Source organism: Apium graveolens, unplaced genomic scaffold (assembly GCF_009905375.1).
Source record: "Apium graveolens cultivar Ventura unplaced genomic scaffold, ASM990537v1 ctg2172, whole genome shotgun sequence".
NCBI classification, from domain to species: Eukaryota; Viridiplantae; Streptophyta; class Magnoliopsida; order Apiales; family Apiaceae; genus Apium; species Apium graveolens.
The window spans coordinates 64,667-79,763 of NW_027417559.1; the positions used below are offsets into that span (position 1 = coordinate 64,667).

The 15,097-nt window shown below is 32.6% G+C and overlaps 1 protein-coding gene across 1 annotated transcript; it reads right to left on the bottom strand.

The window, feature by feature from the left end:
* Positions 1-4,329: 4,329 nt before the first annotated feature.
* On the bottom strand, positions 4,330-8,162 carry LOC141700338 (uncharacterized). The gene is made up of 4 exons (XM_074504135.1): positions 7,834-8,162; positions 6,400-7,674; positions 5,962-6,151; positions 4,330-5,143 (listed from the first exon to the last, which is right to left on the bottom strand). Exons 1-4 carry the CDS (start codon positions 7,981-7,983, stop codon positions 4,560-4,562), a joined length of 2,199 nt encoding a protein of 732 aa, XP_074360236.1. The 5' UTR covers positions 7,984-8,162; the 3' UTR covers positions 4,330-4,559.
* Between the last annotated feature and the right edge of the window lie 6,935 nt (positions 8,163-15,097).

Consider the following 15,097-nt stretch of genomic DNA (forward strand, 5'->3'; position numbering starts at 1 on the left):
AGATGGGCCTACAGAAAGTAGAGACTTTATTTCAATTGTGGGCTTAATGAAATAGGCCCGGTTAAATTTGGGACTCACTTTAAAGCCCAGTTCTTGTATATTTGAAATTTGAATATTCCCATGGCCCATGGGTTGAGTCCTAAAACCGTTGAGAATCTATTCATTGAAAATTTGTTTATTTTCAAATGCAAAATTAAAGATTATTTCACCAAAAATTTGTGCATCCCCAACCGACGTTTAACTAAAATGGTTGGCTAAAATAGATAAAATAATCATTATGTAAAATTTGCTTAACCTGCTAAGCTGAGCTGGTTTATTCCGATGGAGTTGACTATAATGATATGTTGCTATTATTTCAAGTTATTATAAATAAAATATTTTATTTTATTAGAGTGATAAATGATATGTAATTTCACTACAGGTCTATGAGTTTAACAAATATAGTCATCATAGAAATATTGACTAAAATTATAACTAATGTGAAAGCACCATTGGAAGAGAGATTTTTTTTTACATAATAGCTATAATAATTATTTTTGGTATGTTTGACATCTTTTTAGTTAAGAGCCCATTGGAGATACTATAATCCCAATTAACATATACTAGTTGGTAACCCGTGCAAAACACGATTAAAAATAATAATATCACATTATTATTTATATAAAATTGAAACTCATAATCCGTGCAAAATACGGATCTAAATATAATAGATAAAATGTTGTTAAAATATGTTGTTAAAAAAATTGAAGTTAAGTGTAACTCTAAAATTTCACCGTATAGTTCTAGTTATGCATGCACCTAATTATTTACTTATACAAATCTGACATTTTAACTTATTAATACGATTATTTTAAATTAAACTACGCTTGGATGTTTAGCAACAAATAAAAAGCGAAAGAAAATAAAATTTACAGAAAGTAGAAGTTAATTTTTGTCGCATGGGATTTTATTACGTAAAATTTTAAAAATAGTTGTATAATTTTTTAGTGAGTACCAAGAATTGGGACCTAAACATGGTTTCACTTATTAGTATAGATAGTTGATACTCCCTCCGTCCCAAAAAACATCTTATGTTTGACTTTTTATACTATTCATGATAAGCGATTGACTACTAATTTACTAATTTACGTGACTACGTCTAATCTATAAGATCAAATATGGTCATGAGTGATCTTGTTAAATTCGTATTTATTAGTACTTTAATACAATGAAGTTTTTATATTTAATATTAATACGAAACTAAATATATTAACATCAAAAATGTGTATTGGCAAACGTGTCAAACACAAAAAGAAAAAAGTATTTAGGGACATAGGGAGTAGTTGATAACCCTTGCGAAACACGGGCCCGAGACTAAAAATGTCGAATTAATATTTGTAGCGAATTATTCATAATCTGTGCGAAACATGAATTATAATTAATATATTAATATCAAATATTAAATTGGTACTTGTAAAAATAGTTATGTGGTTAAAAATAATCGAATTAGTTATGAAATTTTCCACTATAATTCTAGTTTTTATTGTTTTACTTGATATATAAAACTAACATATTAATTTTATTTTTGTGAAACGAAATGTATCTGTATCTTACGAACCAAATATATGTTCTTTAAATAATTTAATATTAATTAATATTATTTGATAATTATCTTATAATTAGCCTATTCAATATAGTTTATTTAATATTACCTAATTATTGATAAAAAAATAATTTATAAATTAAAAGTAAATAGATGTTATTAAACTTAATTTAATATTACTTAATATAATCTAAATACAGTCCATAAATTTGTTATTGTTAAAATATATTTTTTAATTTTAAGTAAATAAATGTTGTGATGGAAAGTAACAAATACAATCGTTAAATCAATAATTTTCAGTTTAAAAGTTAATAAATATTACTAAAGTCATTTGTTATTATTTATTTATTTTTAAAATAATATTATCCAATTTAAAACTAAACTGACACTAAGATTGACACTAACTAATAGAAAATAAAGTTTACAAATAATACAAGTTAATTAGTGTTAATAGTTTACTTTGTAGTTAGTAGTTTTTCAAAATAAAAGTAAATATATGTTATTTTACTTAATTTAACGTAATTTAATAAATTTTAATATAATTTATAAATAAATAAAGTTTACAAAAAATATAAATCAATTCGTGTTAGTAATTTACTTTGTGGTTTGCAAAGAAAATAAAATTTACAAAAAATGAAAGTTGATTTGTGTTAAAAACAAAGTTTACAGAGAATATAAGTCAATTTATGTTAGGTAAGTACCAAAATTTGGTAATTTTGGTATTTTGGTACTTTTAGCACGAAATTATACATGGTTTTGGTTATTAATAAAGACACTAGGATTGACACTAATTAATAGAAAATAAAGTTTACAAAGAATAGAAGTCAATTGATGTTAATAGTTTACTTTGCAGTTAGTAGTTTTTCAAAATAAAAGTAAATACATGTTATTTTACTTAATTTAATATAATTTAATAAATTTTTTAATATAATTTATAAATAAATAAAGTTTAAAGAGAATATAAGTCAATTCGTGTTAATAATTTACTTAATAGTTTGCAATGAAAATAAAATTTACAAAGAATGGAAGTCGATTTGTGTTAAAAACAAAGTTTATTGAGAATAAAAGTCAATTTATGCCAGGTAAGTACCAAAATTTGGTATTTTGATACTTTTAGCACCAAATTATACATGATTTCGCTTATTAATAAAGAGTATAGATTTTAGGACAATTGTTTTACTAGTTTTTTTTTAACTTCACACCAATTTTTACAAGTAATTTTAAACGGAGTTTTAGGACAAAAAGATGAAAAATATACTAATAACTTCGCAGGTAAGTTGAAAGGAGATAAAAAAGAATTTATTAAAAATTTCTTATGGTTCATTTTTAGATAATTTATACGACAAATACATACGGTCGAATATAGTAAGAAAATCAATTTTTATATTTTGGTTTAATTACAAAGCCATGAAAGCATGGGCAGCACTGTTCAAAATGGGTGATATATGTATGAGGAGACCACATAACATAATAATTGAATGCTAGGGGGAGATACAAAGCCCACAGTGGGCTGCACAGAGCCCATATGGGGCGCCCCCACCGGCCCACCCCATTTTAGAATTTTCTTAGGTAATAATTATTTGTCGAAACCATTTGGTCAAATCAAATCATTAAAACCACGAGGGCTTAGGGTCAGTTTGACCCCATTCTTCATTTTTATGGATGATTTTGTACCATGAGTTTTGATTACAAAAAGATAAACCCTCGGGACATCGAAACCAGGGGCTTAGCTAAGTTATCCGGTAAAAGGGTCATTTGCACCCCCTTAATTTTTAAATATCTTCTTATTTATATTATATAACATTTACTTCTTTAATATTGACAATCAAATTTACAATAATCAAAATGTGAGTCAGAAGAGGAGCGCGAATCAATTCGAATCTATATTTCTAAAAGTTTTTTACTTTCACCATCTCTAAATATTACAAAGAGGGTTTCTCCTTTCTATCTAATTTTATATTATTTTGATACTTTGTGATGTACAAAAAATAATTATTTAACTTTTTCCTTCATTTATAGTAATAAATGACGTGAAATAATGATATATATATTTGTATCTAAGTATCATATCCTTTTGAAGTTAAATATTTTTGTATCTGGTGCTATAATATAGTAATAGAACGAATATAACATTGGTGCAATGTTTAACCCACCTGCAATACAACCCAACATTTAGGATAAAGCTGGTTAGTGACACATGCAATCTTTATGAGTCTAAGACACAAGCCACATGCAACTTTTACTATACGGCTATACCAAGAACCAAGATGTGTCCTTGAACAAAGTTGGATCTGATGAACTTCACGTGACGTGACTTTCTCTCCCTCTTCCTTTTTACACCACCTAATTTGCTTTCTGCAACCATATGCATGCATCATCAATGTACATGAGGTGCAGAGGTTCATTTTTATAAGCAAGCATGTCACTTCATACAAATAAGTGCACTATATCTGTATGCAGGCAGCACTATGATTAGTGAAAGTAACAAGCGCATAATTACCATTTACTTTCCAATTTGTATAGAATATTATGCTAGTCAAAAATAACTCTATCAGACACTTCATACAATTGTTAGAATACACTTGTTATAAAATTATAAGCATGTAAATGCATACGTTGTTGGAGTAATGTAAATGTACAAAGAGAACTCGTTGAGATTAACAATTTAACATAAAAACAATATCCTTTTATCAAGGTACGAGAACACAAGCCTGCTTAGTACTTAAGGAATTGACACCCTTAATTACTTGCAACTTGAATCATTTTATAATCTTAATTTACTGTCAACTATGCACTTGCAACAAACATTAGTATTATTTCAGCAACACACTTCTGTCTCTCACATAGTCACACCACATGCCAATGTGACCGTTAAAAATTAGTCCTTTCTAAATATTTCACACCAAACATTACCAAAACAAGTTAATTAGTATTACCAAAAGGGCGCCAAACTTGATGCCCAAATTTCCCCTCTATTTCAGAAAATTATCTTCCTACGAGGCGCCAAGAATCTGCTGTTCCCGGCAGATTCAGCCAGATCTCGTATCGATTCGCCAATTAAATCCTTGAATATCAACCTCTCCATGTCCAAAACTGCGTCCGACATCTCTACGGGTAAATCTCCCCATCCGTCTCCAGCTAGGTCCTTTTTAAGCACTCCGCATACTATTCCAAACAGATCTGCGGACTGATCACTTGGCTTCTGATTTCTTTGCAATTCGGACCAGATCTGTCGCGGCAATGGCTTTGAAAGGTTTGAATTTTTAGTGGAGAAAGCCTTCCAAGGAGGCAATTTTTTGCTTTGATCAATAATTTCTGTAGCAATGTCGAAAATAAGCCTTCGATGGACCCTAGCTTCTTTAGAATTGTCCTTTCCTTTGAAATAATGTTGCTTTTCGACAAACAAAAATATATCATCATCCTCTCTTAGGTAGCTTGAAGCTCTCAATATCTGTAATACGTATTTGTAATCACTGTCGTCAATTTCATCTTCGAACTTTGAATAAGTAGACGAGATCCCTGGGCTCCCTAGCTCCTCTTCATCTAGTTCAACTGATTCATCTAATACAAAGAAAGGTAGAGATATATTAGAAAATTTTACATGCCACCTAAAAATTTAGAAGTATGACAAGGAAATTGATCAATTCTTTGGAAATAATTTGCTTGTTTGTCAAAATAAAATCTAACTTAACCAAATTCCAAACTTGAGTCTGGGCGTGGAAATTTTATATGTACGTGAAAATGAGCGTACCGCGTACTTAAGAGCAAAGCCAATGATTGTGCTAGACTTGTTGATCAATTTGACATAGTTCAATTTTTTTCCCATTGCCCTAAACTACTTTGATATTTTCACCTACATTCAAATTTTTTCAAATGATCAATTTTAATGAGGTGCGACATTATATGCCCTAAGCATGATACTACGTAAAACAATACTTAACCGATTTTTAGACCACTAATTTCAGATTTTTGTGATGACATGATCTACCAGCTAGCGCATTTACAAACAATTAAGACAACAATTTTGGCAATCTATATTTCTACATCGCAATTAGACAGACAATAAAACGTATCAGTCAATGTCAGAATTCAACACTACTGAAACAACATTGAATACAGTTATAACTTTCACTCAGTCATAACTTGATATTAATACTTGCCGCCCCATTCTGAATCTCAGACCATTACCATCTTTAACCTAATCTCAGTCACGTGACTTCACGTGCCCGACTCTTTTCACTCCTTGCTCGTGTTAACAACCAATTTTAAATCACAAAACAGAAAAAAAAACAGTAGGGTTGTTCTGAGTCAAACAGGGTCCCTACTGAGTCGTATAAACCAAATTTATGTGCGGTAAAATCTATTACCGATGTACGTACCTGTAAAACTAATTGTTCGTTTCATGACAGGTGAAGGGGACATTGACTCGTCCTTGTAAAATGACGAGTCAAGTACTGAGATCGGACTTGGTTGCGACTCGGCTGAGTTCATCTGCGCAATGCTGTGAAGTAGCTTGTCACATCTTTCTAACAAACTTTTGCCTTCTTTGAAATCTTCAGATTTGCATCTCTACAAAAAATTAAACATATAAGTAGCGTTATTAATTAATCAAACGGATTCGGTATATCCCCGTTGTTAATTTACAATACCAATGCAAAAGGTAAAAAATCCAAACTAATAGAAACTACAATGCCGAAGGTTAAAATGTACACAACTAGACAAGTTATTACTATTATATACGATTAAATTTGAATGAAATGTATGCGTAAATTGATAAATGAGTAAAAATTAACAAAAAAATAAATCAAGACTATTACCTCAGTATCAGTTTCAGAAACGGTGGATGAATATGATGATTCATCTTCTAACACAAATGTAGTCGAAATTTTCTCCTTGGGATAGATCTGAGCAGCAGATTTTCTGTTTCTCGGAGAACGATTTGCAGCTATTTGATCAGACACATTTCTTTTCAGAGTAATTCTTGGCGAATTTATCGGAGAAATTCTCCGATGCTCCGGGGAATCAGCTACTCTTCTTTCACTAATCAACTGATTTCTTCTCACATTTGCATTTTTCACATTTATCTCACTTCTTGTCGATGAGCTCACATTTCTACCTCTTGTTGGACTCCTCATATTTCGATTAACACTAACTCTTTCCCTACGTGGACTAACAGCTGGAATACTATCACTCCTGCGATATTCTGTTCTGGACCGATGACTTGATGTCGGAGAATTGTTACCGATTCTTCGGTTAGAAGAGGTAACAGAATGCTGCTCATCATCATCGCAAGGAAATGAATGATTTCTTTCGTAAACAATGTTTTTATTTTTTACTTGACTTTGAGCCTTTTTCGAATGTAAAAGGCCTTTGAGTTGCATTGCTTCCAGTATTTGCTTCAACGTTTCGAGATCTTGTGATTGCTCATCTATTCCTTTTAATTTCATTCTTCTTTCTATTTCTCCGTAGATTGAAACAGTTGTTTGCTTTGGCTCAGGAAACACATCGGCTGAATCAAAGAAATTTTTTCGCTGTTGAGGCGATTTGAAGCCTCTCGATTCAGTTCTCGAATGCTGTGGTTTTTTAATCGGATCTGGAGTTTTCTCCCTAATCACATTGCTTCTGATATTGGGATTAGGCTGAAAAATATTGTTACTCATTTCTCGCGAAACTCGTGATTCAGAAGCAGATCTTGTCAGCTCAGCTGGTTTCGTAATTGGCTCTGGTGGTGTTGATTCCAGTCCCATTAGTCTAGCAATGACACTCGTTGATCGCCTACTATTATCATCTCCGGATTTATTTGTGTTTGTTCGGAGACCTCCTTTTATTGAATCAAATGTGGCTCTGCTATCTAGTGACAACCGTGGTGTTTCTTTCGAGAATTTCCACGAATATTTTGTCGCTTCGTTTAATTCGAAGATCGGATGAGGTAGCGAAGACCTTGGCGGTGTTTGTACTTGTTGCGCTGGTGAACGGAGCTCTGGTGATTTGTATCGGTCTGGACTTGGCGTCGTCATTGCTCTAGGATAAGACTTCTCTGGCTCCTTCAGTGACTTCTCTGATTTATCCGTCTCCGGTGGAATACTACCACTCTGTACAAAATATTAAAATTAGCATTCGTAACCAAACTAAACCAAATCAAACATACTTAGTATAGTCGCTATAGCGGAGTCTGGGTATGATAAAATATATGGAAATTTTAAACGGTAAACGATATCATAATAAATAAACGAAAATATAGAGGAACTTACTGTGGGGGGAGGGAGGCGCTTGGTGGTGTAAAGACGCTTGCCAGTCAACAGCTGATGTCGATCAAAGATCTGTCGAAAACCGGTGAAACAGCCCATTTGTTTTTGGATATGTTTCTCAAGACTCTGGTCATGAATCATGCCTGTAGTCATTTTTTTCTTTGAATGTAAATTAAATATGTGACCGGAGCTTACTCAACCTGAAAAACACACCCACACACACTCAGAACATAAAATTTAGAAACAAAGCTTCACATAGGGCAATAGTTTTGGTAATAATTTTCTCTCTCTGGCTCACTCACTATCCAAGACTTTAGCTTTTTTCAGCTGCAACTCCCGCTTTCTGCTCTTTTAAAGCGTTAGCGTAGCAAGTGGGGAGAGATAAATGGGTCAGCCTAAAGAAACGGGTGGGTTGCTTTTTACCTTTTCTTTTGCTTACCCTTCAATACAATTTATTCAATTCAAGGTAATTCGTTAGAATTTTTTAACTAGTGCCATTAATTAAATTTTATTATTAACATTCTAATAAAAAGTTTCTCTTAACTTATTATGGAAAATGTTAAAGGCAGAATTATTTCTTAAGTTCTAGGGCGAAAGAATCATAAAAATTTCAAACTACCACTTGACGAACATCAATTTGAGAAAAAATAATGCGAGAGTAATTTAAGTTTTTTAAGATTAGTATTTTCACAATATTTATGATCTCTAACTTAAAAAACCACATGGATTTAACATTTCACATTATTATTCCCCATAATTTTGAGAGTTAAATTTGTGGTTGGGACTTGGGAATGAAAACAATTTATTTTACAATTCTATGTAAATCTATAATATTTTTACTATTTTTTGTTTCATTTTTATTTTCATCTCTCAACTATGTTCCAAATTTCTCTTCTATCTATGGTTGAATCTAAAATCCATTCATCCCAACTTAATATATAGACTTGTGTAAGACCAATACACCTAAGAGGTTGGGACAATATACAGGCGTAGATGCATTTGCTTTGCTAATAATAAAGGTTGGGATAAGATTTAAATACAAAAGGTACAGTCATTTAAAATTTGGCATTGAAAACTAACAAGAAACATTGAGCGTATATAAATGTTAGGTATCCTCTTTTTAAAGAAAACAATGCTTTGAAGTCTGTTTTGAAGTTCTCATTGTCCTGACATTTTGTTGTGTCTCGATATTATGGGGAACAACCGAGCAAAGATAACAATGAAATATACATATAAAATCCAACCGGCTAATCACAAAAATGGTACACTACATAGAGTAGCGGACATGGAATAGAAGGTTTGGTATTGTAGGTCACAGACACATGGCAAAAACTGGGAGTTACTGGACATTGACAGCTCTCCTGCAGCCCCTAAATCTTATCAGACAAATGACTAGAGTTCTTAGCAATTACTAGGTTCCTGTGTAATTTAACCACATGCCTAACAACAAATCAAACTAGTTCTCTTCAGCAAGTCAGCAATAGGCACAATTGGGAGATAGACTCGTGTGTTTCCGTTCTAAGGTTAGAGCAGTTTTTTGTGTTCTCTTCTTACAGCATTCGGAATGGCTGAATATTTCTCGCAGCCACCGGCCCCCTTCTCTACGACCTTTAAACCTACGGACTAATGGGCTCCTTCCATTTTTTGGTATATTAGAATGTAGAAGTCATTTTTTGGATACATTTGTTCAAAAAATTTCATTTATGGTACATAACGCCTGTATTTGTTGGATTCTACAACTGACAGGCGTTCTGAGTCATTTTAATTTATTTATTTTTCTCTTTTTCCCGTGATGAAGTTGTGTTAGTGTGTTTTTGAACGAAATAAAATTAGATAAAGGGCTATTTTTGGACTCCCATATTAAAAAATGGAAAATGTTTTTAATAATTTTTTTTTGTTGGCTTGTAATGTAAACCTAATTTATGTGTGTATTTTTTAATTTAAATAAAAAACCGTACAAATAAGATTTTTCTAACTCCGAAAAGGGTGTCGTGCAATGTGAGTGTATAATTTTTAGGTGAGTGCATGTTTTGGCACGTGCGTATGTAAATAACCGTAGTTTTTTTGGGATCCAAATTTTTTTGTTGTGTTGTAATGTAAACCTATATTTTGGGAAAATTTTAATTTTGAATTAAAAATTTATATGGCCAACACTTTTGTAGCTTCGAAAATGGTGTCTTGAGCGGCGAGTGCGTAATTATCACGGGAGGGCAAATTTGTGCACGACATATTTAAATAACCGGAAATTTGTTTAGGTCCATTTTGTAGGTATGTAAAAACATTTGAAGTCTGTATGATTAAATAATAAATAAACATTTGGAGTTTTTTTTATTAAAAACTAATATCACTAACACTTTTGTAACTTCGAAAATGGTGTATTGAGCGGCGAGTGCTTAATTGTAAGCGAGGGCATGTTTGGGCGTAATTGGCAAAAAATTTGTATATGTTACATTTTAGTTTTTAATTTGAAACTCGAGAAAGGGTGTCATGAGGGATAAAGAATTTAAAAGTACGTTGTAACGGAAAATGGATAATGAAAATGATAAAGTAGGAAGTACATTGCAACTGAAAAAAGGATAATGAAAGAACTCTCAAATTCTTTAGTCATCCGCAGGATTAACAACGTAATGATCAAATTCTTGATCTTCAATCTCGTTAGCTTTCTCATAATATTCTTCCTCATCCCCTTGAATGTGAAGGGATGTATGCTTATGACCTCCCTCCCCATTTTTGTGGGTTGATGCGTGCCTACTCGACCGAGTTTGACGCGGTGACCACGGGTCGGGGCCGTGAGTGCTATAACAGATGTTTGTAGCCATACCAACATCATCGGGGCCTTGAGAAAAATTCCCAAGTTTGACAATATACTTAGCATATTTCTTATCCCACTGTTGTTTCTCTTCACGTATCTTTTCACTCCTACACCTTGCGACTACATCCTCGGCCTCCCTTTTCCTCATCTCAAGCTCGTCCTCCATGAAGTGATAGTATCGACACATTTCTTTTAATTCATAATCATATTCTTCCTTTGAAATGTTACCAGCGTTGAAATTCTTATTAATGTTATCTTCGTACCGGATCGATGATTTCATAAACTCGAAGTGCATTTCCCCGTACCCAATAAACTGTTCATTGTCACGGACGGCGAATCCTTGTGCAGCCCGTATAGCTCGCATTCTTCGGATAAATTGTTTGACCTCACTGATTTTTGCTCTGTGAGATTCAGTAGGTGCCTGAGATTCGGTCCATTTATACCAATTAACTTCCCCGTTGTTACGCATTTCCGAGCATACCTCAGAGCACGGGGATGCTGCATCAAATAAACGTTTCGCTGCATTGGAGCTAAGGTTGTACAATGCTTATAGATCCAAACCTGCACGCATATAATATTAAGTATCAAACATGGATCATGTATATAATAGTATGCATGAAGGTTGTAGTGTGGATATGTACCTGTAATAAAGTCATGGAACCACAAAGCTCCGTCTTATATCCAATACTGGCAGAGCATAACCGTCGGTAAAGATAAGCCAGACATGCACTGCCCCAGCTGTAAGTACTGATGTGTTCTACGTGCCGAACAAATGGGAGGAGGTTCAAAGGTATGTGGTAACCACTGTAATTCGGCACAGTAGAGCCAATAAGCAGAAGCAAGTGTGCACGCGTGTGGTACATGAGCTCACGCTCGTACACGCTCGTAGTCATCACCAGCAGAAGAGTGTAAACGTGAACAATCACCAAATTGACGAACCAACCAACTTATCTTAATTTCACCCTTCTTTATGACATCCATATCTAGCTCTGGATCTAGGGCAACACCAAGAAGCTCATGGAGTAAAGATGCACCTACATCACCTACAATAGGTAACACTGGACGTCCGACACTGCGTAGGCCCAAAATGTAGTAAACATCCTCCAATGTCACAGTGGCCTCCCCAAAACGGAGATGGAAAGTATGAGTCTCCGAACGCCAGCGATCAAGAAATGCGGAGATGAGGCCAGCATCACGTCTCATACTCCCGGTTAGCAGAACACCCATGAAACCAGCTTCTCTTACGGCATCGTGGATACGTTGTGGTAGGGGGTTCGCCTCAATACAATCCCAATATGTTTTGAAATTCCAACATAGCCGTAAATGATCATCAGTACCCTGCAAATAAATGCAAGTAAATGTCTAATTATGCATTTGAAATACACAGCAAGTAAATTGTAACGGATATAGGGAAAATGAGGTGTACCGTGCCATCCCACACAAACTTTGAACGATGTCTGTTCTGTTGGTTAAGTAAATCCCCATCAATTGGTCCCGGGTGGATAAGTTGTCGTCCAGCCATTTAATCCTGTAAAATAAAGGAACTTGCTATAAGGCATTGTAAAATCTTAGAAAAAAACGGGCAGCATTTCCGCTCTATTATCACTTTCTCAATCCAAAAAGCCATCCAACAAACTCAGTATAAAAAGCATGTCATCCAATGAATGTACGAACTAATTATTTTGGTGATAGCAATTAATATAAGCAGATCATTATTAATTACAAACAAATTTCAAAATCTATCTAGTGCAATTTTGTTACAAAGACATGTATCCAATTTTTTCTCAGTATCCGTTTCAAATAGCCATATTAATACAAAATCCCGGGAAAAAGTCACTAACTTTACTTTTAAAGTCATCCGAAATTAATATAAACCTTACTTAGACAATCGTAGATACAAACTTTTTACAATTTGATGCATTTTTATATTTATTATATCATAATTTCTATAATTATTCATATTTAAATTAATATAATATTTTAATTTTAATAAATAATTATCTATACTCGAATAAATTAATTATGTATAATATAGAAACACTCAGATCAATTAAAAGATCACACCTTTTTAACTAAGAGAATTCACCTAATTTGAGTTACACATTGTACCTTCTTAATTAATACTACAGTACAACGTCAAATTTGATGCATTTTTATATTTATTATATCATAATTTCTATAATTATTCATATTTAAATTAATATAATATTTTAATTTTAATAAATAATTATCTGTACTCGAATAAATTAATTATGTATAATATAGAAACACTTAGATCAATTAAAAGATCACACCTTTTTAACTAAGAGAATTCACCTAATTTGAGTTACACATTGTACCTTCTTAATTAATACTATAGTACAACGTCAAATTTGATGCATTTTTATATTTATTATATCATAATTTCTATAATTATTCATATTTAAATTAATATAATATTTTAATTTTAATAAATAATTATCTGTATTCGAATAAATTAATTATGTATAATTATCACGAAAGAAACTATAACAGTAAACAACTGGGCATAATTAACTGAATTAAGTAGGTAGACAAATCACATTCAAATTTATCACACCTTTTTAACTAAGAGAATTCATTTTCACCTTAACAAATCAACTCTTAAAAAATCAACCCCAATAAATTAAATCGACACCCGCCGCACAGACAATTTGAAATGTAAAGCATGACTAATTAGATTAACAGTAAATAACGGATGGCTAATTAATTAACATCAATTAACATCAATCAATTAACAGTAATGAAGAGAGAGAGAGACCGCGGAACGCCTGTTAAGAACGTCGGTTGGCATGGTATTCTTCCGTCGGCGATTCCTTTTTCCCTTCTTTTTCTCTTTCCTTTTCCCTTCTTTTTTCCTTCTCTTTCTTTTTCTCTTTCCTTTTCCCTTATTTTTCCTTCTTGTTTTTTATCCGCTCAGAACTCTTCTCCTAATACTTTGTATCTATGTTATTACTAAGTTAAAAAATTTATATAATATTACTTGATAAAATATTTTACTTATTATTAATATGTTACTAAGTAATATTACATAATTTTATTAAATTTTTTTTATTAATAATTTAGTTATTAAAATCTAAATTACTTTGTATTTATATTATTACTAAGTTAAAAAAATTATATAATATTACTTAGTAAAATATTTTACTTAGTAATAACATGTTACTAAGTAATATTACATAATTTTATTAATTTTTTTTATTAATAATATAGTTATTAAAATCTAAATTACTTTGTATTTATAATATTACTAAGTTAAAAAAATTATGTAATATTACTTAGTAAAATATTTTACTTAGTAATATATATTTTAATTTTTTTATTAATAATATAGTTATTAAAATCTATATTTCATTTAAAATATATATTAGGTTAGTTGGAACTAATAAGATAAATCTTTAGGAAAATAATATTGTTCATACTGCAATTCTAAGGTATGTCAGCATTACATGTATGTTTGTTTACATGTACAATCTTGATTTTGGTTTCCTAACTGTTAATGTTGTCTTCAACGCAGGGAGATGGAAGGCCAAGTCAACGTCAATTTTTTTTGGGGTGGAGTAGTTATTCGAGATGGTAGTAATATCAATTACTCTATCGATCCAAAAAAAATGATGTTTATTAGGTTTGGTACCACTTACAATGAGCTTAAAAGTGTCGTATATAATTTAATGAACATTAGTTCGTATCAGTGGAATTTAAAATTGAGTTTAAAGTATCCATATCTTGGTTAGTACAACCTAGTTGAAGGTTTTTATCAAATGGATATTTTATGTGATGATGATGTTACACGCATGTTAAATGTTCCTGCCATGTTGCTAAACGTTCAAGAAGATGTTTCTTTGTTTATCGAAACAGAAGAAATTATTGTTGATGACCCATACTCATTCCAGCATAGTTCCGGGTCACAACCAACATCAACAACATACGGTGGTGATGTACAGCCACTGTGGTCAAATGTACTTTTTGATCAAGGTGTTGGGTATGGAGGGAGGACTACTAAACATGGTGGAGGGTCTGGTAGGGGGGCTAGTGAACATGGTGGACAGTGTGAAGGGGGTAGTAGTCAATATGTTGGAGGGTATGGAGGGGGGAGTATACAATATGATGGAGGCTATGGAGGGGGGATTAGTTAATATGGTGCAGGGTATGGAGGGGGGAGTAGTCAATATGGTGAGGGGTTTGGAGGGGGGACTATTGAACATGGTGGGGGTAATGGAGGGTGGAGTAGTCAATATAGTGGAGGCTATGGAGGGGGGACTATTGAACATGGTAGAGGGTATGGAGGGGAAAGCAGTCAATACAGTAGCGAGTTTCAACAGGGGGCTAGTTATGAAAGTGATGTGGTGGGAAGAGGTTCAGGTCAGCGGTTAGCCCTGCTGGCAGATGGAGTTGTAGCCAATTCATCAAGTGAGGAGAATTTTCACCTTCACGATG